The sequence below is a fragment of the Ceratotherium simum genome, chromosome 22 (assembly GCF_057802395.1).
Source record: "Ceratotherium simum simum isolate JZ-2026a chromosome 22, ASM5780239v1, whole genome shotgun sequence".
NCBI lineage: Eukaryota > Metazoa > Chordata > Mammalia > Perissodactyla > Rhinocerotidae > Ceratotherium > Ceratotherium simum.
This window is the reverse complement of record NC_141921.1, coordinates 19,450,192-19,473,149: the sequence shown is the minus strand read 5'-3', so window position 1 is coordinate 19,473,149 and position 22,958 is coordinate 19,450,192. Positions and strand designations below refer to the sequence as shown.

Below are 22,958 nucleotides of genomic sequence, written 5' to 3'. Positions count from 1 at the left end.
GCAGCCACTGCTTAGCTCTGGGAACACAGAGGGCCACAGGCCTTGGTGTCAAAGTGGGAGAGACAGACACACCTGACTACAGTTACAAGGTGTGTTCCAGATGACTTATGGACTTGGGGGCCAGGGCCTCTGCCTGCAGGGGCTTGGGTGAATGAAGCTTAACTAGGACCTCTGACAAGGACTAGTGGGTGCTTCCAGATGAAGAAAGGAGAGAACCAAATGAGCAGAGGAAGGGGGAAGGAAAAAGAGCACGATGAGGTAATGGCCAGAGCTAGTATGGAGGTCTGACTTGACATAGTCATGGCCCCTTGTCAACAGCTCTAGGAGCCTTGTTATCAGCAGCAGTGATTTAAGAAGGGAACTCTACAGAGTTTAAGTTTATTTTGAAAGAAGATCACCCTGGAAACAAGCTGGAGGGTGGACTGAAGGGAGAGAGCCACCATTAACTATTTCCTAGTCTGCTGCATTAGACTCCTGGTCTCCAGGGTTCCACCCAATCCATTCTGGGCATAGTGGTCAGAGCACTATTTTAAAACATAAATGTGACCATGTAACTCCCCATTACAACCTTCAGTAGCTTCTCAAAGCCCCCAGATCCTCCACATGGCTTACTGGGCCCTGCATGGTGTGGCCCCTGCCCACCTTTCCTGCCTGAGTTCATGCACTTTCCCGATCCCCCACCCCCTCCTCACTGCCCTTTCAGTTCCTTAAGCGTACAGAAGCTGTCTCCTCTCCCTGAAATCCTTTTCTCTGCTTCTTCCTCTCTCTGGCTCCTCTTCCTTCAGGTTTCAGCTTAAATGTGACCTCAGGGAGGTGTTAACCCATTATTTCCCACCACATATGTCAATCTGCGATTTATGTATTAGTTGGGTTTATTCCAAAAGTCAGCAAACTTTTTTCCTAAAGAGCCAAGTGGTAAATATTTTAGGCCTAGTGGGCCAGAGGTCTCTTGCCCTTGTAGTGTGAAAGCAGCCACAGACAATACTTAAAGGAATGATCGGTGGCTGTGTTCCAATAAAACTTTATTTATGTACACTGAAAACTAAATTTCATATAATTTTAACGAGTCCCGAAATATTATTCTTGTTTCAACTTTTTTTCCAACGACTTAAAAATGTAAAATCCATTCGTAGCTACCGCGTTGCCCAAAAACACGCAAGCGGGGGTGGCCCGCGGACCGTAGTTTATGGGCAGATGATTATTTGCTGACCCCAGCTGATTCGGCCGAGGACCGTCTCCCGCAGCACTGAGCACCTGGAACATCGAAAGCACCAGCACTATGTCGCCTTGTTCCCCACGGCGCACCTGACCCGGCGCCCGACACTTACCAGGAGCCAGCGGCGAGCCAGGCCGGCGCGGGAGAGGGCGGGGTCTGCGAGCGCAGAGACGCGGGGGCGGGGCCGGGCGAAGGGGGCGGGCCGAGCGCCGGCTTCCGGCGGGGGAGCGCGGGAGTAAGATGGCCACCACCAAGCGCGTGCTGTACGTGGGTGAGCAGGCACGGGCGTCAGCGGAGTCCGGTCGAACCGGGCCCGGAGTGGGTCCGGGCGTGGGGCGGGATACGTCTCCGGACGCGGAGGGCGACGAGCAGCTGTCTAGGATCTCTGGCGGTATTGCTTTGCTTCAGAGTGTTAGCTCGAGACGTCACGATCTTTCCGGCTCCCTTTCAAGTCCGCTAAGCTCTAACCGGAACTCCTTCACCTCCTGGGTCCGGAGCATTGGTAGAGGGATATTATGGCCCTTCGGATCCTCGCGCCCATTCATTTTGCAAACATTCACGGCAGAGATGAGTCAACTCCGGCCCTTACCCTAAAGGAAGGAGTTCCCAGACTAGCCAGGTAGAAATAAGAATAACCTCAATAGCACGGTTTGATGAGCGCTTTAGTGGGGACGGACAAAGGTGACGGGGGCCTGAGTGCGGGGAGAAATGACTCTTCCAGCTGGAGAGGTGAGAGCAAACTGTCAGGATGCGGTGGTGCCGGAGCTGATGAGCCGGAGTTAGCCACGTAGCCAAAGTAGGGGCAAGTGTGTTTGCTGAGGGAACAGCAAGAGCAAAAGCCCAAAGGTGTGGAAGAGGCTTAAACTTGGGGGCAAGTGGGTCGTTTTGCGGGAAACCCAAGGCACTGGGGGAACAAAGGGAAAGAGGCTGAAGAGGTGGACGGGGCTCCGGTTATGCAGAGCCTTGTGGACACTGCTAAGGAGTTTGTACTTTATTCTGAGGACAGTGGGAAACTTTTGAAGGAGTTTGACTAGGCAAGTGATGGATTAAAATCTGCACGTTCCCAGGATTGTTCTAGTTGGCTATGTGGAGGAGAGGGCGGTCAGTTAAGAAGCTATTGTAATAATCTTGGGGCTAGATGAGGATCTGAAAGGTGAAGAGAGGAATGTGCTTCATAAGTAAGGGTGAGGGAGCAGATGAGAAGGGTGCTTATGTACCCAAAGGATTGGATGGAAAGACCCTCCACTTGGCTATAGCACGCTAACTGGGCTGCAGGGACCTCTCAAGAGAATGGAGGACAGTGGCTCAGAAGGCCCTTGGCTTCTTTGTAGGTGGACTTGCAGAGGAGGTGGACGACAAAGTTCTTCATGCTGCTTTTATCCCTTTTGGAGACATCACAGATATTCAGATTCCTCTGGATTATGAAACAGGTGAGTCCTTTTAGTGTCTCTAATGTTCAGAATCCTCCTACTAGGAAAAGAACTTAAAAATCTTTTTAAAGTCATATCACAGTGCATTCTAAATATGGTTGGTATGTGGGAAGATATGCCCTCCGAGGAGAATGCCTCGATAGGGCAGCATGACAGTGATCTGGATGCAGACGGAATGTTCTGAGGCTTGCAGTTGTGAGCTATAACATAACTTTGCAGAGTCCCATCTGTTGGGTTTGAGATAACATAAAATTTTCAATAGCCCAGTAGAAAGATAGGTTTTGAGCTATGTGGACATTTGACTGTTGTTTCAAACCACCTGCCAGTTACCCCACCACACCTGCTCCCGTCTTGGCAGCTGTGCTATTAAACTGGGCAGCAGGAAAGCTCAGCTCCAACAGTTGGGCCTTGGCCTCTGTGCTCCTGGGTAAGTTTTCCTTCGATTGGTATCACAGTTACGGTTCAGTTTTCTATTTCACCTTTGTTGTCGTTTGTAAGATCGAAGTTTTACGTCCAGCTCCGTCATTGATCCTGCATATGTATTGTTAGCAAGGTCTTTAAACTCCCTGGGTCTGGGATCTTTGTAAAAAACGATAAGGTTATATTGGTTCTCTAAGATTAGTTGGGAAATTAAATTAACCTTGTTGTGCTTGGCCTTTCTAGTTAGATCAGCATTTTCCTGAGGATAAAGACCAAGCATCCTTCTCCAGGTTTTAGGATTCATGATTTATGCACAGTTGATGCTCAGAATGTATATTTGGAATGAATAATTGATAGGTTAAATGACTTCATTTTTCTAGCTGCCTTGCATGCAAAGGTTAAGGTTTTAATTTAGCTTTGGTAGAAGAATCAAATGCTTATTTTAAAGATTAAAGGTATAATTCTTTATTTAGCTATGTTTACTAAAAAACTAGGTTTAATATTGCTTGAAATGTCATTTAAACTAAGAAGAATCAAAGAATGAGATTCCTTCTTCCGAAATAGTGATTGGGTGGAATTTCTGGTGTGTGGATATGGCATGTGACTTACTTCGCTTCCTTTGTGACCATCTGTTTCTTCCCATTGCCCCAAAATAATTACTTGTTTTTGTTTTCCCTTCTTTCAGAAAAGCACCGAGGATTTGCTTTTGTTGAATTTGAGTTGGCAGAGGTGAGAAAATTCTGTGCTACCTATGTTTAGTCTTTGGCTTGTGTTAGTCTTGTTACTGATGACAAAGGGAGCTGTTCTCCATTTGGTTACATTTCTGGGCCTCATGCTTATTCTTCCAGAGAGACAAGAAGTGCTGTTTAAAGGAAAGCTTCCCTCACTTAATCAAGCTGTAGACTGTGGTTAGCATTGCAGACCTGCCAGGTCCTGCTCCTCTTACTCTGCAGAGCTGCTGCAGCCCTGCTCATTGGGCATTCTTGCCTGGCAGCAATGGTGATTAGTTCTCATGCCTTCCACTAGATGGCAAATTCTGTCCACCAGCTTTGCAGTCAGCCGGAAGGTGCTCTTTGTTAGACACACACCCCGCCACAGGCAGGAATTAGAGAAGTGACTTTTTCTTTTTTGCTACTGAATATGTGTTTATACACCACAAGAAGTTAAACTTGTACCTTGTTTTTTCTTGGCAGGATGCTGCAGCAGCTATCGACAACATGGTATGGCTGGGAATCTTCTTGCTAACATTGCTTTTTGGTGGTACAGGGGGTCCTTGTTCATATATTGGTTTGCTGAACCTCCAAAGTTACAAGGTTGCATGGGGAAGTAAAAATTGTCATCATGTGAAAACATTCCCTGTGAATTGATCACTTATAAGATTAGTCCTTACTCAAACATCCTTCCCCAAATAACAATATTATAAATCCTAATCATCCTTATTGGCCAGTCTCTCAGTGGCTGCTCCATGTCTAGGATAATAAATTGCAAACGTTATGCAAATTGTTTGTACAGTGAAATTGCATATTTTGCCAAAGAGATAGGATTTCATGAAGTGTTAGGCCAATTAACAATTGAGAAGAGAGATTCGATAAGGGTACTGATGGCGTGTGCTGCTGATGCAAATGATTTGAGTAGCTTGAAGAGGTCCTTGGGGAAAATGATGAAGCTCTTGAGTCCTTCTTTGAGATCCTTGTGATTTTCACATCAGATATGAAATGCAAAGATGTCATATCATACTGTTGATAGAATTTTGTTGGAAAAAATACTGCAAATTAATCAGCACCCATTACTTCTTTGTTTTACAAATTAGTGCGTAGTTAAACCTGAATTTTAACTATAAGAAATTTATTTTCAATATTTTTACTTTCATCACAATAAAGTCCCAGTGAAACCTTTTTTTCCTTCACTTTTTACTATGAATTTTTTTCCCCTGTAAAAGATTTGCTCTGAGCTAACATCTGTTACCAATCTTCCTCTCTTTTTTTTTTTTCTCCTCCCCAAAGCCCCAGTACGTAGTTGTAGATTCTAGTTGTCCTTCTAGTTCTTCTGTGTGAGCCGCTGCTGCAGCATGGCTACTAACAGACGAGTGGTGTGGTTCTGCACACTGAACTTTAACTGCTAGGCCGTCAGGGCTGGCTCTACCATGAAATTTTCTTCACTGCTCTAAATGGATTCACATTAAGTGACCGTTCCTGGTACCAAGTATCTTTGGATAATAGGTTCTCCTTGATTCCTGTTCTCTGTTACCCATTCACCAGACACATTCTTCAGCTCTCAGAGAGAGATCACTTCTCACCATTTCAAAGCTGATCTTGACTTTTGAAGGTGAACTCAGGTACTTGGAAGCTACAGTTATCCTGGTAACTTCAGAGCACTCTAAACCTGGAGTTACTTTTGGTAGCACAGGTCTTTGCTGGTATTGAAAGAAAGGAGGTGTGTGATGGCTCCGGGAAGGAACTTCCCTACAACCCATGGCTGCTCTCTGGTGGTTGCATAGCTTGCTGTTAGGGGCTCAGAGATTAAGGGAGAACAGATCATGAGCATGTCTCAGATGTATCAGAAGCAAATGGAAAGCTGTATGACTCTCTTTTAACCTAACAGTTTGAGCAGCTGGATTTTAAATCTTTTCAGAATGAATCTGAGCTCTTTGGGCGGACAATTCGTGTCAATTTGGCCAAACCAATGAGGATTAAGGAAGGCTCTTCCAGACCAGGTGAGTGGGAGCAACCACAGATTCCCCATCACGTCCTCCGATGTGGCCTTAGTTGCATTTTTATCCCTATTTACTTGGAGGTAGGTGCTGAATGCTGCTGCTAGTGGACAGGAGTAGAGGATGTCCACGTTGATGAAGGGCATGCACCACCTTTGTGGGGAATAAAGAGTTTGAGTTTCTCAGGGTAATTATTTCCATTACGAGACAAACCCTGCCTGATCCCTTATCCTTCCCAGTTTCTCGGCACTCTGTTCCTGGCATGCTCCTGGGCTAGAACCAGCAAAAGCTCCACCTTTCTCTTTGGCGTAGCTTTTTCACTTAGCCCTCCTGAGAGCTGGCATTCAGGGCCGACATCCCCAGTAGGAACTTTCCTTACCCTTGGGATTTCCCAAAGCGAAATCCTCTGGCTGAAAGGACCACGTAGTATATTCTACTTTCGTGACCAAAGCAGCTAATTAGCAGTTGGCTGATAGCTTGACTTTCTTAACGTTCGTTTGATTCTTTCCCTTCAGTTTGGTCAGATGATGACTGGTTGAAGAAGTTTTCTGGGAAGACTCTTGAAGAGAATAAAGAGGAAGAAGGGTCAGAGCCTCCCAAAGTGGAAACTCAGGAGGTGAGACTGAAGGCTGTGCTTCCAGAAAAGAGGCTGGCGCTTTCCACAGGGGACTTTTTTTTTTTAAAGTTTTTATGAGAATTTGCAAATATGTATACAAAAGCAGAGAGGATGAAAAATGAACTCTTAGTACTTTGGTGAAGGTGGTATTGAGTGAACTAAAGACAGAGACGTTAAGTCTCATTCTTGTGCTCTGCGTAATGAGGGTCTCAGCTCTGCTCAGGTAGCAGAAGCCTGAGGTGAGGAAAGCTAGTGAGTACTTCTCTTCACCCTCCTGATCGGTGCCCCTCCTTCACTGAGGCATCACGGTTTTCCTGGTCCTGCCCTGACGCAGGGGAGGCAGGATAGGGTCGTGGTACCTTCCCTTCAGTCTGTGCACAGGTTCGAGGTTCTCCCTTCCTGGGAGAACTTGCCTTGGCACTTGCTCCTCACTCTCAGCATACCTCTCTGACCACACTCCCCAGCCCCCCTCCCCTCCTTGTGAATGTTGTTGTTCTTCTGGATTTCTTTCTTGGCTCACGGATCTCTCTCTTCTCTCGGCCAAAACAGTAGCAGTCACTCTGATTTTTCACAGCCTCTCCTGTGCTGTTGACTTTCCTGGTCTCTGTTTCTAGTCCTGAGCTTTAGACATTTCTGCTGCAACTCTCACAGGCAGCTTAAAGTTGCCTAAAATGGATGCCCTCCCCTCTCTAATCCTGTTCTTCCTGTGTTCTCAACCTTGTTAATTTGCCACCATCCATCCACACATTGACCGAAGCCAGAAATTTAGATGCAAAGCAGAGCACTGTAGGGGCCAGCCCCGTGGCTTAGCGGTTAAGTGCGCACGCTCCGCTCCACTCCGCTACTGGCAGCCCGCGTGCGGATCCTGGGTGCGCACTGACGCACCGCTTCTCTGGCCACGCTGAGGCCGCGTCTCACATACAGCAACTAGAAGGATGTGCAGCTATGACATACAACTATCTACTGGGGCTTTGGGGGGGGGGAAAAAAAGGATTGGCAATAGATATTAGCTCAGAGCCGGTCTTCCTCAACAAAAAAAAAAGAGGAGGATTAGCATGGATGTTAGCTCGGGGGTGATCTTCCTCACCAAAAAAAAAAAACAAAGCAGAGCACTGTAAATGGCCCTCACAGTGGAGTAACCCTAGGTCATCCCAGACCCCTCTTTAAAATAGAGACAATCCATCATTACATTCTGCTAACTTTTTCTGTTAAATCTTCCTTGAATCCCTCCTCCCCTGTGTTCCATCGTCCCAGTGTAGCCTTTCATCTCATTTGGATAATTGCAGTAGCTTCCTAGCTAGTCTTCTGGCTGCAGTCTTGCTCTCCTCCAGTCTTTGACAAAGACAGCTAGAGTGATCTTTTTAAAGCACGAGACCGATCATCTGACTCTTCTGCTGAGAACTTTTCAGTGGCTCCCCGTCCCCTGTCCCACAGGATAAAGTCGAGGAGGGGCTCTCCAAGGTCTTGACCCTGCCCACCTCTCCACATTGCCGGCCCCAATTCACTTTACACTCTTGGTAAAACCAGTCTTTGTGTTTCCTTGTAAGTCTTTGCTTTTGTACAGGCTACTCAAGTGCTTATTGCCTTTCCCTTTCTAGGCAGTAAGTTATGTGAGGATAGGGGCTTGTATTATGCATCTTGTTAATAAAAATGTGAGATGGGGTAATGTGAATAAGAGCATGGACTTGGCAGGGGGAGGTTAGGTTTGAATTTCAGCTTTACCACTTACCACCTCTGTGAACTTGGGCAAGTTACTGAACTTCATTGTGCCTCAGTTTCCTCATCTGTAAAATGGGGACAATATTGGTACTGATCTCAAGGGTGGTTATCAGGATTAAATGAACCAACGTACATAAAGCGTTTAGAATAGTACCCTGTACATGGTAAGTGCTATGTGAGTATTTGCTGCTGCTACTGTGCCACTGCTGTTGTTAGCAGCAGATAATAGTAATTGTATTCTCAATGCCCTGCATGATACCTCAGCACGTGTTTGTTAAACCGAACCACAAACAAGTTAAGAACATTTGACTTTCCTCTTTGGAACAAATGTGACAGCTGTGTTAAATGTCTCCTCTGCTCAGCCTTACCTACTTGGGATATAAACCAAGGTCCCAACCTCCTCCATTGGCTTCTGAGCACTTAGGCCCAAGCCAGAGGGCTGCCCTTCTTCCTTCTGTTGTAGCCAGCCTATGGATATTCAGGGCTATGTGTAGAAGAAGGGGATGGTGTTACATAAATTGGTCCACTTAACTGGAGTAAGGTGGGTGGGCTTGAACTGGGGTTTGAAGATGTTGAGAGTCGTGTATTGTAGGCCAGAAAAGTGTTGTTCTATGATGGCAGGGCAGAGTGAAGCAAGCTGAGGTGTGTGGGGAGATGTGATGAGATAACGTGCCTGCGGGGTGGGGCTGCGTAGATAGTGCTGAGGTCTCCTGTTGCTAGATGTCCTGCTGGGTGCTGTGGCCATGGCCCCTGCCTTCTGCAGCCCCGTCAGGACTCAAGGCCTTCCCTGTCAGCACCTCGCTCCAGCCTGCTCCCTACAGCTGGGTTTGGGGGTGTATTCAGAAGAAGACTCGCTCTCCTACCCGGGGTGTCAGGGCATTCTCTCTAACCTAGCGATTTCTTCTGCACCCAGGGAGAGCCCACTGCAAAAAAGGCCCGGTCGAATCCTCAGGTGTACATGGACATCAAGATTGGGAACAAGCCAGCCGGCCGCATCCAGATGCTCCTGCGTTCAGACGTCGTTCCCATGACAGCAGGTGAGCAGGGCTCCGGACAGGACGGCCAGGAACCTGGTGGCTGTGCTGTGAGCCTTCCCAAGGTCCTCAGTGCCTCAGTTCTTGTGCCCTTGACACTGTTTCTGACCTGAGTTGATTTGCAGCATCTCAGATCCTGGGATCTAGTAACAGATGAGTCAGAGCAGGGATTTTTGAAGCTTTATAAGTGCTGGTTTACTATTTTTTAATAATAGTTATTTGTTTTTAATACAAGTAAACAAGTATCCATGGTTAAAAAAAAGAATACCGGGGCCGGCCCCGGTGGCGTAGCGGTTAAGTTCACATGTTCCACTTTGGCAGCCTGGCGTGCGCTGGTTTGGATCCTGGGTGCGGACCTAGGCACCACTCATCAAGCCATGCTGAGGCAGCATCCCAGACAGAGGAGCTAGAAGGATGTACAGCTCTGACACACAACTATCTACTGGGGCTTTGGGGATAAAAACGGAAAAAAGGAGGAAGATTAGCAACAGATGTTAGCTCAGGGCCAGTCTTCCTCTAAAATAAAAAAATTTTTCTCTTAAAAAAAAAAAAATAGCCGGAGGAAGTCAAGATGGCAGCATAAGCAGACTCTGAACTCACCTCCTTCCGCGGACACAGCCAATTTATAACTACTCGTGGAAAAATTACCTCTGAGAGAGAACTGAAAACTGGATAAGAGGAACTCCTGCAACAAATGACAATCCTAATTGAGGTGGAAGAGGCAGAAACTCCCTTCTAGAGAGGCAAAATGCCACCTTCACAAGCCACAGCGCCTCACGGCTGCCCGGGAGCCACCCAAAGGTCCGCAGCCCTCCCTGGAGGAGCGGGGCCCTGAGCCGGGAGCGCCCCCGCTATAGGCATTTTGTGGACCCAGCACAATCAAGACAAGTGGCATAATATCTACTTTGCCTGCTACTAAAACATGGGGGAGTACCCCCAGAAAAGCTGGTTCACAAAGAAATTAAAACTGGCTCTTAAAGGGCCCACACACAAATTCACCCGTTTCAGAAAGCAACCTAAAATCAGCAGAAAGAAAGGTGCACAGTGCTTTGGTGAAAAGAGACTCACCTGATAGGCTCTGAGTGCATTGCAGTGAGAGGTGAGACCTCTCCAGGGACTGGGACATTGGCGGTAGCCATTGTTGTGGCCTGGTGTGGGTGTGCTGAGACACACACCATTGGAGTTCTCCCTGGGGCATGCTAGCCCAGGGTCTGCCCCACCCACCCTATTTAATCCAGCTCAGCCAGGGCAGGCAGCCCACCCTAGGGACTGGCCCCACCCAACAACAAGCCCTCAGGCAACTTGTGGGCCTGCATAGATTGGTGACTGGATTCTCTGCAGCCTGGTGACTGAGCCCACTTCATTGGGGCAGGGCGTGCACAAGGAGCGGGTGGAGAGTGTGGGGCAGTGGTGGAGTGTGTGGGGCTCCCGCCATGGAGAGACTGGGTCCACTTCAGGAGGTCGGGGCGCGCACACGGGGCAGGACCATGTTGACTGTGTGTGTGGACCTGTGGGCGGCAGGGCTTGTCAGCTGCAGAAGACTTGTGCTTCTCAAAGACCCACATAGGGGGTTTGCCCCACCTTCCAAAGCCTGAAACAATTGGGTGCTCCCGTGCCTGAGGCCAGCCCCACCCAGCTGTAATCCTCAGAGAGCTGACAAGAGACCTAAAGGCTGGAGGCTTATAGCAATTGTAAGCCCCTGAGCCTAACAACCTGCCACGCTGGGGGCCTACTCACTTAAAAGAAATACTGCAACACAAATGTGGTATTAGAACTTGCAGCCAACTGTGCTGGGGCTCCCCACACCCGATAAAGAGACTGAAGGGCCCACAACAACTACAAGCAGCTGAGCATTACAACAGCTGGCCAAGAGCATAACTCAGCCTCCCTGGGCGCCTACAGGGAGAGCAAATACGCCACAACAGAAGGACACATGTAGCCCACATAGGGGTCACTCCTGGAACACTGAGAACTGAGGGAAGCACACTGCAGGCCTCCTAAGGCATCACTTATATAAGGTCACCTATCCAAGAGCAGGAGACGTAGCTGACCTACCTAATACATAGACACAAGCACAGGGAAAGAGGCAAAATGAGGAGGCAAAGGAATACATTCCAAGTAAGGGAACAGGACAAAACCCCAGAAAAGGAACTAAGTGAAACAGAAATGAGCAACCTACCCGACAGAGAGTTCAAACAAAGAGTGTTAAGGATGCTCACTGATCTGGGGAGAAAAATAGATGAACTCAGTGAGAATGTCAACAAAGAAATGGAAGATATAAAAAAGAACCAATCAGAAATGAAGAATACAATACTGGAAATGAAAAATTCACTAGAGGGACTCAAAAGCAGAGTAGAGGATACAGAAGAACGGATCTGCGAGCTGGACAAAAGACTAGAAGAAATCACCCAAGCTGAACAGATAAAAGAATTAAAAAGAGTGAGGACAGTCTAAGGGACCTCTGGGACAACATCAAGCACACTAACATCCATGTTATAGGTGTCCCAGAAGGAGAAGAGCGAGACAAAAGGGCAGAGAATCTATTTGAAGAAATAATAGATGAAAACTTCCCTAACCTATGGAAGGAAACAGACATCCAGATACAGGAAGCACAGAGAGCACCAAACAAGATAAACCCAAAGAGGCCCACACCAAGACACATCATAATCAAAATGTCCAGAATTAAAGATAAAGAGAGAATCCTAAAAGCCGCAAGAGAAAGACAAGTTACATACAAAGGAAACCCCATAAGGCTATCAGCTGACTTCTCAGCAGAAACCTTATAGGCTAGAAGAGAGTGGCACGATATATTTAAAGTGCTAAAAGGAAAAAACTTACAGCCAAGAATACTCTACTCGGCAAGGTTATCATTCAAAATGGAAGGAGAGATGAAAAGTTTCCCAGACAAGCAAAAATTAAAGGAGTTTGTCACCAAGAAACCAGTACTATAAGAAGTGTTAAAGGGACTGGTTTAAGGGGAAGACGACCACAAATAGGAAAAATTATCTATTTCCATGATGAGGGTAATGGATACAAATGCACAAAAAAGAGGTTAGATATGATATCAAAAACATAAAATGAGGGAGGAGGGGAGTTAAAGAGTAGAGCTTTCAGACAGAGGTCAAACTAAAGAGACCATCAATTCTGTATAGAAGAAGGAAGGAACAGAGAAAAACTACTAAAACACTGACAAAAAAAAAAAGTTAAAAAATGGCAGTAAGTACATACTTATCAATAGCTACTTTAAACGTCAATGGACTAAATGCTCCAATTAAAAGGCATAGCATGGCTGACTGGATAAAAAAACAAGACCCATATATATGCTGCGTACAAGACACACATTTCAGACCTAAAGACACTCACAAACTGAAAGTGAAGGGATGGAAAAAGATACTCCACGCAAATGGCAATGAAAAGAAAGCTGCAGTAGCAGTACTCATATCAGACAAAATAGACTTTAAAACAAAAACTGTAAAAAGAGACAAAGAAGGGCATTACATAATGATCAAGGGAACAAGACAATATAACACTTGTAAAGATCTACGCACCCAACGTAGGAGCACCTAAATATATAAAGCAATTATTAACAGACATAAAAAGAGAAATAGACAGTAACACAATAATAGTAGGGGACTTTAACACTCCACTTACACCAATGGATAGATCATCCAAACAGAAGATCAATAAGGAAACATTGGCCTTAAATGTCACACTAGAACAGATGGACCCAGTGGATATATACAGTACATTCCATCCAAAAACCGAAGAATACACGTTCTTTTCAAAGGCACATGGAACATTCTCCAGGATTGATCACATATTAGGCCACAAAACAAGTCTCCATAAATTTAAGAAGATTGAAATAATACCAAGCATCTTTTCTGACCACAATGGTATGAAACTAGAAATCAACTATAGGAAGAAAATCAGAAAAGCCACAAATATGTGGAGATTAAATAAAATGCTACTGAACAACGATTGGGTCAATGAAGAAATCAAAGGAGAAATCAAAAACTACCTGGAGACAAATGAAAATGAAAATACGACATGCCAGAATTTATGGGATACAGCAAAAGCGGTTCTAAGAGGGAAGTTTATAGCAATACAGGCCTATCTCAACAAACAAGAAAAATCTCAAATAAAGAATCCAACAATGCACCTAAAGGAACTGGAAAAAGAAGAACAAACAAAGCCCCAAATCAGTAGAAGAAGGGAAATAATAAAAATCAGAGCAGAAATAAATGAAATGGAGACTAAAAAAAAAATAGAAAAAATTAATAAAACCAAGAGCTGGTTCTTTGAAAAGATAAACAAAAGTGACAAACCTTTAGCTAGACTTACCAAGAAAAAAAGAGAGAAGGCTCAATTAAGTAAAATCAGAAATGAAAGAAGAGAAATTACAACGGACACCTCAGAAATACAAAAGATTAGAAGAGAATACTATGAAAAGCTATATGCCAACCAATTCGACAATCTGGAAGAGATGGATAAATTCTTAGAATCATACAACCTTCCAAAACTGGATCAAGAAGAAGTAGAGAATTTGAATAGACCAATCACCAGTAAGGAGAGTGAAACAGTAATCAAAAACCTCCCCAAAAATAAAAGTCCAGGACCAGACGGCTTCCCTGGTGAATTCTACCAAACATTCAAAGAAGACTTAATACCTGTCCTTCTCAAACTCTTCCAAAAAATTGAGGAGGGGGGGAAGCTCCCTAACTCATTCTACGAAGCCAACATTATCCTGATACCAAAACCAGACAAGGACAACACAAAAAAAGAAAATTACAGGCAAATATCACTGATGAACATCAATGCAAAAATCCTCATCAAAATACTAGCAGATCACATACAACAATACATTAAAAAGATTATACACCATGATCAAGTGGGATTTATTCCAGGTATGCAGGGATGGTTCAACATTCGCAAATCAATCAGTGTAATACACCACATTAATAAAATGAAGAATAAAAATCACATGATCATCTCAATAGCTGCAGAGAAAGCATTTGACAAGATCCAGCATCCATTTATGATAAAAACTCTGAATAAAATGGGTATAGAGGAAAAGTACCTCAACATAATAAAGGCCATATATGACAAACCCACAGCTAATATCATCCTCAATGGTGAAAAACTGAAAGCTATCCCTCTAAGAACAGGAACCAGACAAGTATGCCCACTCTCACCACTCCTATTTAACATAGTACTGCAAGTCCTAGCCAGAGCAATCAGGCAAGAAAAAGAAATAAAAGGGATCCAAACTGGAAAGGAAGAAGTGAAACTCTCACCATTTGCAGATGACATGACTTTATATATAGAAAACCCTAAAGAATCCACCAAAAAACTTTTAGAAGTAATAAACAAATATGGTAAAGTTGCAGGATACAAAATCAACATACAAAAATCAGTTGCATTTCTATACACTAACAATGAAGTAGCAGAAAGAGAAATTAAGAATACAATCCCACTTACAATTGCAACAAAAAGAACAAAATACCTAGGAATAAACTTAACCAAAGAGGTGAAAGATCTGTACACGGAAAACTATAAAACATTGCTGAAAAAAATTGAAGAAGACACAAAGAAATGGAAAGATATTCCATGCTCTTGGAATAGAAGAATTAACATAGTTAAGATGTCCATGCTTCCTAAAGCAATCTATAGATTCAGTGCAATCCCTATCAAAGTTCCAACAACAATTTTCACAGAAATAGAACAAAGAATCCTAAAATTTATATGGAACAACAAAAGACCCCGAATAGCTAAAGGAATCCTGAGAAAAAAGAACAAAGCTGGAGGTATCACACTCCCTGATTTCAAAATACACTACAAAGCTATAGTAACCAAAACAGCTTGGCACTGGCACGAAAACAGACACACAGATCAATGGAATAGAATCGAAAGCCCAGAAATAAACCCACACATCTATGGACAGCTAATCCTCGACAAAGGAGCCAAGAACATACAATGGAGAAAAGAAAGTCTCTTCAACAGATGGTGTTGGGAAAACTGGACAGCCACATGCAAAAAAAAATGAAAGTAGACCCTTACCTTACACCATACACAAAAATTACCTCAAAATGGATTAAAGACTTGAATGTAAGACCTGAAACTATGAAACTTCTAGAGGAAAACATAGGCAGTACGCTTTTCAACATCAGTCTTAGCAACATATTTTCAAGCACCATGTCTGACCGGGCAAGAGAAACAATAGAAAAAATAAATGGGACTACATCAAACTAAAAAGCTTCTGCACAGCAAAGGAAACCATCAACAAAACGAAAAGACAACCTAACAATTGGGAGAAGATATTTGCAAACCATACATCATATAAGGGGTTAATCTCCAAAATATATAAAGAACTCATGCATCTCAACAAGAAAAAAACTAACAACCCAATGAAAAAATGGGCAAAAGACCTGAACAGACACTTCTGCAAAGAAGATATACAGATGGCCAACAGACACATGAAAAGATGTTCAACATCATTAACTATCAGGGAAGTGCAAATCAAAACTACAATGAGATATCACCTCACACCCGTCAGAATGGCTATAATTAACAAGACAGGAAACAACAAGTGTTGGAGAGGATGTGGAGAGAAGGGAACTCTCATACACTGCTGGTAGGAGGGCAAACTGGTGCAGCCACTATGGAAAACAATATGGAGATTCCTCAAAAAATTAAGGATAGAACTACCATATGATCCAGCTATTCCACTGCTGGGTATTTATCCAAAGAACTTGAAAACACCAATGCGTAAAGATACATGCACCCCTGTGTTCATTGCAGCATTATTCACAATAGCCAAGACTTGGAAGCAACCTAAGTGCCCATCAAGGGATGAATGGATAAAGAAGATGTGGTATATATACACAATGGAATACTACTCAGCCATAAGAAACGATGAAATCCAGCCATTTGTGACAAGATGGATGGAGATTGAGGGTATTATGCAAAGTGAAATAAATCAGAGGGATAAGGTCAAATACCGTATGATCTCACTCATTAAGTAGTAGATAATAACAACAAATAAACACATAGAGACAGAGATTGGGTTGGTGGTTACCAGAGGGGAAGGGGGGAGGGTGGAGGGCGAAAGGGATAATTAGGCACATGTGTGTGGTGATGGGTTGTAATTAATATTTGGGTGGTGAACATGATGTAATCTATGCAGAAATAGAAGTATGATGTACACCTGAAATTTATACAATGTTAACCAATGTTACTGCAATAAACAAAAAAATCAAAAAAAAAGAATAACACACATAAATCCAACCATATTAAAGGCAATAAATGTGAAGAAGGGGGTGGTGTTAGATAAATTGGATCTGCTTAACTGGAGTAAGGTGGGTGGGCTTGAATCGGGGTTTGAAGACGTTGTGAGTCTTCAAAGTCTTAAGTCTTTTTCCTCTCTCCATATCCAGCCTTACTCTCTAGAAGTAACTGCTATTAACTAATGGTTTCTTGAGTATTCTTTCTAGGTTGTTAAATATTGACTTCTATTTATTCTTTTTTTAATAAAAAATTTATTATATAGAAATACATTTTAAAAAGTCAATTTCACAAAGCTTGTTTTGAAAAACAGTGGTCCCCTGGGGCTATTCTCCTGCCCTGCCCCACCACCACCACCATCTGCTGCTCCTCAGAGGCAGCCGATTTCAACTCGTAGCTGAGTCTCTTGGTTTGTACCTCCATATTGGTAGATAACGGATATATGTTGCCACTTCCTGGGTTTTTCATTTTAGACATTATCTATTGGCTTCCCACCTCAGAAGATAAGGATTTATTCAGTTTTTAAATCACTTTCTCACCACTTTTTCATTCTTATATAGTTTCCATAATTTTGGTTAGGTCACAGGTTATTTTAATTATGTAAGCATCACACTGCGATAACTTCCTTTCAGCATAGCATTTTGTTTTCCCTGGAATTCGTGATTGTCTTGTTTTCACATTTGCTTAGTCTCCTATGCATTTATTCCTGATTCTCTCCCGAATTCTCCTGCCTGTGTAAATCTCTCATCATGTCCAAACACACCAGAAATTCTGCCAATTTCACTTTCTTGTAGAAGTTCATCCTTGGAGCCTTCTGACCTCCTCCACCCTGGACTGGTTGCATTCCCGGCCCACTGCACAGCTATTGTTCTGAGGTCTCCTATTTTCACCTCTGATGTTGGAACCTCTGTTGTCTTCTCTTTTGGTTTATTCCCTCATTTTAGTAGAGGACATACTTCTGTAGCTTCTGGAGAAAAGAGCTTGAGAGGTAAGTATTTTGAGACTAATGTCTGAAAATATCTACCTTCCCACTTGATTGATAAAAGTTTGGGTGTAGAATTCTAGAGAAGTCTGTCTTTCTGATTTTTGGTCCTTTGTACAAAACCTCTTTTTTTTCTGTCTAGAGCTGAGCTGTCCAATAGGGTAGCCACTAGCCACATGTGACTATTTAAATGTAAATTAATTTAAATTAAATAAAATTCAAATTTAGTTCCTGTTACACTGTCCAAGTGCTTAATAGCTGTTAGATAACCTGGTCTAGAGGCTTGGAGGGTCTCTTTGTCCTGTGTTCTGAAACAGTGTGCCTTGGGGGTAGATCTTCCATCCATTGTGCTGGATAGTCGGCGGGCCCTGTTAGTTTTCTCTTGCTGCTGTAACAAATTACCACAAACTTAGCAGCTTATGAGAGCACAAATTCATTATCTTCCTGTTCTGTAGGCCAGAAGTCTGACACGGGTCTCACCAGGCTAATGAAGATGGTGGCCAGTTGCTGTGTTCCTTACTGGAAGCTCTAGGGGAGGATCTGTTTCTGGGGACAGTCCAATTGTTGGCAGAATTCAGTTTCCTGCATCTGTAGACTGAGGTACCCATTTCCTTGCTGACTGTCAGCTGAGGGCTGTGCCCAGCCCTGGAGGCTGGTGGCCTCCTTCCTCTGTCTTCCAAGCCAGCAATGGGAGATCCAGTCCCTCTCACATTTTGAATCTCTCCGCCTCCTCTTCCATCCCTTCTCTCTAGCCCTCTCTTTCTGACTTCAGCTGGGAAAGGTTCTTGGTTATGGGCTTGTGATTATCGTAGGCCCACCTGGATGATCCAGGCTGCTCTCCCCGTCTCAACATCCATAACCTTAATCACACCTGCAAAGGAGCTTTTGCCGTGTACAGCATGACATGTTCTCAGGCCCCAGGGATTGGGGCATGGACATCTTTGGGGAGCCATTATTCTGCGTACCACATCCATCAATCAGGACAGTCTTATCTTTTGGTTTGAGAAAATTTCCTTGCATTATTTCTTTGCTTTTGTCTCTTCTGATTTCTCTCTTCTCTCTTTCTGAACCTTTCTAGATGTTCTTTTTTATAGCTCCCTGTGCTTATTTCATGGATGTAATATCATTTGATCTGGGGGTATTACTAAAGTTTCTTTTTCCTATACAGTTTATGTTTCAAGTTGCTTTTTCCTGGGAGGTTTGGTTTCGTTTGTTTGGGTGTTTGTTTGTTTTGGTCTTTGCTTTTCACATCAGTTGCCTTCCTCATATTTAAGAATGGGGCCCTAAAAATTTGCTTGGAAACTCCCTGGGCACTGGTAAGGCTTGCTGACTGAGGCTTCCACTGTAGGGTGATTTTCTCTCTGTTGGATCCTGGATGTCGATATCCCTGAGTTATATTCTCTTGGATAGAGCAGAGTCCCCAGAGGAGACTCGAGTCTCCAACTGTTTGCCATCTTGGTGTGGGGAGATGGGCAGTATATAAACTTGTACTTAGTCTCCATTTGTCATTACGGTACCTCAGCCCTCAGCTATGTGTAGTGCGTCCCAGTCCAGAGACCCTCTGCTTTAACCTATCAGAGAGTGGACCTCCAGCCAGGGTGGGGGAAGGGAGAGGGTCTGGGGGTTAGCTACTTTCTTAAACAGGCTTTCAACCAGACTTAACTGTTTTTAGATCTGCTTTCACCCTTGTATGTGAGATTCTGGTGTTTCTGCAACATAGATCGAGTTGCTTCTTGGCTTTACAGGCAATAAGATTCAGCTTTCTTAGGTCTGCTCTATCAGTTATGTTTCATCTGTTTGTTTTCTAGCTTTCAGAAATTTTTTGTTGCTGTTGTTTCTTCTCTCTCCTGTTTTTTTTCTTTTGTCATTTTATCGATTTTTAGGTGTTCAATTCAGTGATATTAATTGTATTCACAATATTGTACAACCATCACCACCATCTGTTTTCAAAATTTTTTCATCACCCCAAATAGAAGCTCTACCCATTAAACAATAACTCCCCATTCTTCTCTCCCCCCAGCCCCTGGTAACTTCTAATCTACTTTCTGTCTCCCTGGATTTGCATATTCTAGATATTTCGTATAAATGGAATCATACAATAGTTGTCCTTTTGTGTCTGGCTTATTTCACTTAGCATCACGTTTTCAAGGGTCGTCTGTGTTGTAGCACGTGTGTATCAATGCTTCATTCATTTTTATGGCTGAATAATATTCCATTGTATGGATAGTCCATATTTTGTTAATCCACTCATTTGTTGGTAGACACTTGTGTGTTATTTCCACCTACTGGCTATTGTGAATACTGCTGCTATGAACATTCATGTACAAATATGTGTTTAAATCCCTGTTTTCAGTTCTTTTAGCTGTATACCTAGGAGTGGAAATGCTGGGTCATACAGTAATTCTGTTTAACTTTTTGTGGAATGGCCAAACTCTTTTCTACAGCGGCTGCACCATTTTACATTCCCACCAGCAATGTATGAGGGCTCCAATTTCTCCATATCCTCGCCAACATTTGTTTTTTTCTGTTTATTATAGCCATACTAGTAGATGTGAAGTGGGATCTCACTGTGGTTTTGATTTGCATTTTCCTACTGACTAATCACGTTGTGCATCTTTTCATGTGCTTATGGGCCATTTGTATATTTTCTTTAGAGAAATGTCTATTCAAGTCTTTTGCTCATTTATTATCTGGGTTGTTTCGCTATTTGTTGTTGAGTTGTAGGAGTTCATTATATATTCTGGATGTTAAACCTTTATCAGATATATGATTTGCGCGTATTTTCTCCTATTCTGTGGGTTGCCTTTTCGCTCTGTTGAGTGTCCTTTGATGCACAAAAGTTTTTAATTTTGATGAAATAATTTATTTATCTGTTTTTTCTTTTGTTACCCATGCTTTAGGTGTCATATTTAAGAAACTGTTGCCAAATTCAGAGTCACAAAGATTTGCCCCTGTGTTTTCTTCTAAGATCCCATTTGGTTTTTCTTTTAAAAAATCGCTTTACCACCAATCTAGTGTGGAGCAGAGCTAGAATACATGTTTTCACTGCTCCTTCTTTAACCAGAATCCCCTCTAGTCCTTCAAGATGTCAATATCAGAGGTTTAAAATGAAACTATAAACATTAGACAAATATAACATGGTTAGAGTCTCGTTAGAGGGAGGTTTGTTTTGTTTTGTTTAACCTGAGCACGTTTTCCTGTCTCAACCCCAGAGAACTTCCGTTGCCTGTGCACCCACGAGAAGGGCTTTGGCTTCAAGGGGAGCAGCTTCCACCGCATCATCCCCCAGTTCATGTGCCAGGGCGGCGATTTCACAAACCACAATGGCACCGGGGGCAAGTCCATCTACGGGAAGAAGTTTGATGACGAAAACTTTATCCTCAAACACACGGGACCAGGTGGGACCGACGGGTGGGTGGTGATGAGTGGGGCTGGGATGGGGCAGGATGGCTGTGCTGGGTGGAATGAGGGGCTGTGGTTCCGGCTGAGGGCTTGGGGGTCTGGAGGAGACTCATGAACAGAGGAGAAGTGCTCAGCCTGGCTATAGTGGAGGAGCGTGCTTCCACATATACTGTCCGTCCCCGCACCGCGTCCACACTCCTATTAACCCAGCTTAGATTCTGCGTCTGCCACTGTAAGCTCTCTCTTATTCCCTCAACCCCACTGCTCCCCGCTCTCTGTCAGACTTACCCAGTAAAAAATCTCAGTGGTTGTTCCCCAGCAACTAGAGAAAAACACACAATGGTACTGACTGGTCCAGTTGAAATCTGACACGGTTCTTCAGGGGTCCTCGGCAGCCTCCCTGGATTTCCCTAGTTAATAAATGCTCGGTCCCAGGCAGAGATGACAGTTCCATACTTTCCTGCACTCCCAAAGCCTCCACATCACTCTCCGCCTCAGCTGATGCTTGGCCTCCTGCATCTCTCCACGCCTGCCTGCTCTGACTTCCCTCCGAGTAGATGGGATGAGCGGTCTACCCTGAAGCCAGCCCCTGTGCTTGTGGCCTGGACCCCTCTCCACTCCTTAGGAACTTGGCTTCTGCAGTTGTCCCCCCACTGCCTTGTGTAATCCATTTCCCCTGCTCTGCTGGATCAGCCCATCAGCATGCAGTATCAGTCTTCAAAAAAAATCATCCTTTGATTCATGTCCCCCTCTAGCTATCATCCATGCCTCTGGTCCTCTTTTTAAGCAAAACTTCTTGAAAAAGTTATGTAGACTCCCTGCCTTCTGTTCTCTCTCTCCCCTTCTAACCCCACCTCTCCACTGAAACCACTCATCAAGGAGGCCAACCGCCAGTTCTCAGCCCTCATCTTACTCCACCTCCTGGCAGCATTTACACCACTGCATCTTCTAGGCAGATGTCCTCTGAGGGCTGGGAGCCAGGGTGGAGGGAGTTGATGTGCTTGTTCTCTCCCCCAGGCCTGCTCTCCATGGCCAACTCCGGCCCAAACACCAACGGCTCCCAGTTCTTCCTGACGTGTGACAAGACGGATTGGCTGGATGGCAAGCACGTGGTGTTTGGAGAGGTCACGGAAGGCCTGGATGTCTTGCGGCAGATTGAGGTGGGTGGCCACCTGGGCCCTTGGCACACAGCCGTGCGGGAGAGCTGGCAAGACACTCTGGCCTGGAGAGAGGGGCCCCGGTGGCTTCTGCTCAGGCTGGGAGTGGGGGGCGGGGTGGGTATCCCTGAGACGCTCCTTCCCCTCCACCCTCCCTCCCCTAATTGCTCCTCCTCTTCTGTTCCACCCACAAAGGCCCAGGGCAGCAAGGACGGGAAGCCAAAGCAGAAGGTGATCATCTCCGACTGTGGGGAGTACGTGTGACAGGCGCTTTCTCTGCGCTGCCACTGTGTATCCAGGAGCTGTCAGCCCTGGAGGACCAGCGCCTGAGGGTGTCCCGTGTGCAACAAGCAGGGTTTGTGTCATGGCCCTTCCTCGGGGTCAGCGTGAGCAGCTCCTCTGCAGGCACGGCCTGGGCTTGCTCTGGGCCCTTTCCCAAGCGTGGCCATGGGCCTGGGAGCTGGCACAGGTGCCACTGTCCCCACCGTGGACCGCTGTGTGTGGCCTTTTGCAGGCCTTTGCTGCCAGGGCCTCTCCTGGGCCCACCAGTGTGGCTCCCGGAAGCTTCTTCTTGTAAAATAAATCCTAGTTCTTATACTGCCGCCTCCAGCTAATTCCTGGGTGTTGTCAGAGATTGCATCTAAGGCTGCACTGTCCCACTGAGACAGGTTGGCGAAGGGATAGGGCATAGCGTCTTCCCCACAGCTTTTCTTTCCTCCCTCGGGTGGATTCCCTGAGATGCCAGATGAATTATCTTTGAGCCAGATACCCTTGTCAGACCACTGTCAGGACAACAGCAATCAAAGATAGTGGAAAAATTCCCGTCTTCTGCTGCCTCTCCTGCTACCCTCAGGCTGGCCTGCCTTATAGGCAGCTAGTGGACTTCTCAGTCTCAGTGAGTCATTTGTTCACTTTCATTCTACAGATCTTTTAAGTGACATTTCATAACTCAAAGTGCCTTCTCCAAGCCAGGTACTATACTTACTTGTCA

At 44.7% G+C, this 22,958-nt stretch overlaps 1 protein-coding gene across 2 annotated transcripts; it reads left to right on the top strand.

Annotated features, from left to right (window-relative positions):
- The first annotated feature begins 1,421 nt into the window (after positions 1-1,421).
- PPIE (peptidylprolyl isomerase E) lies at positions 1,422-22,564 on the top strand. Of its 2 annotated transcripts, none has more exons than XM_004426003.3 (10): positions 1,422-1,487; positions 2,548-2,646; positions 3,752-3,795; positions 4,260-4,286; positions 5,698-5,779; positions 6,292-6,392; positions 9,025-9,148; positions 20,621-20,806; positions 21,828-21,970; positions 22,163-22,564. In XM_004426003.3, exons 1-10 carry the CDS (start codon positions 1,457-1,459, stop codon positions 22,229-22,231), a joined length of 906 nt encoding a protein of 301 aa, XP_004426060.1. In that variant the 5' UTR covers positions 1,422-1,456; the 3' UTR covers positions 22,232-22,564. The 2 variants fall into 2 exon arrangements, with proteins under 2 accessions (XP_004426060.1, XP_087302336.1); XM_087446210.1 differs by lacking the exon at positions 1,422-1,487 and adding an exon at positions 1,518-1,945.
- The last annotated feature ends 394 nt before the right edge of the window (positions 22,565-22,958 follow it).

What these genes read in the sequence shown, in the direction of transcription:
- PPIE (XM_087446210.1), top strand. Translation starts at nt 1,870, where the DNA reads ATGAGCGCTTTAGTGGGGACGGACAAAGGTGACGGGGGCCTGAGTGCG. An exon ending in TTGAATTTGAGTTGGCAGAG is followed by an intron (nt 3,796 to 4,259) that starts GTGAGAAAATTC and finishes TTTTCTTGGCAG; the next exon opens with GATGCTGCAGCAGCTATCGA. An exon ending in GGAAGGCTCTTCCAGACCAG is followed by an intron (nt 5,780 to 6,291) that starts GTGAGTGGGAGC and finishes CTTTCCCTTCAG; the next exon opens with TTTGGTCAGATGATGACTGG.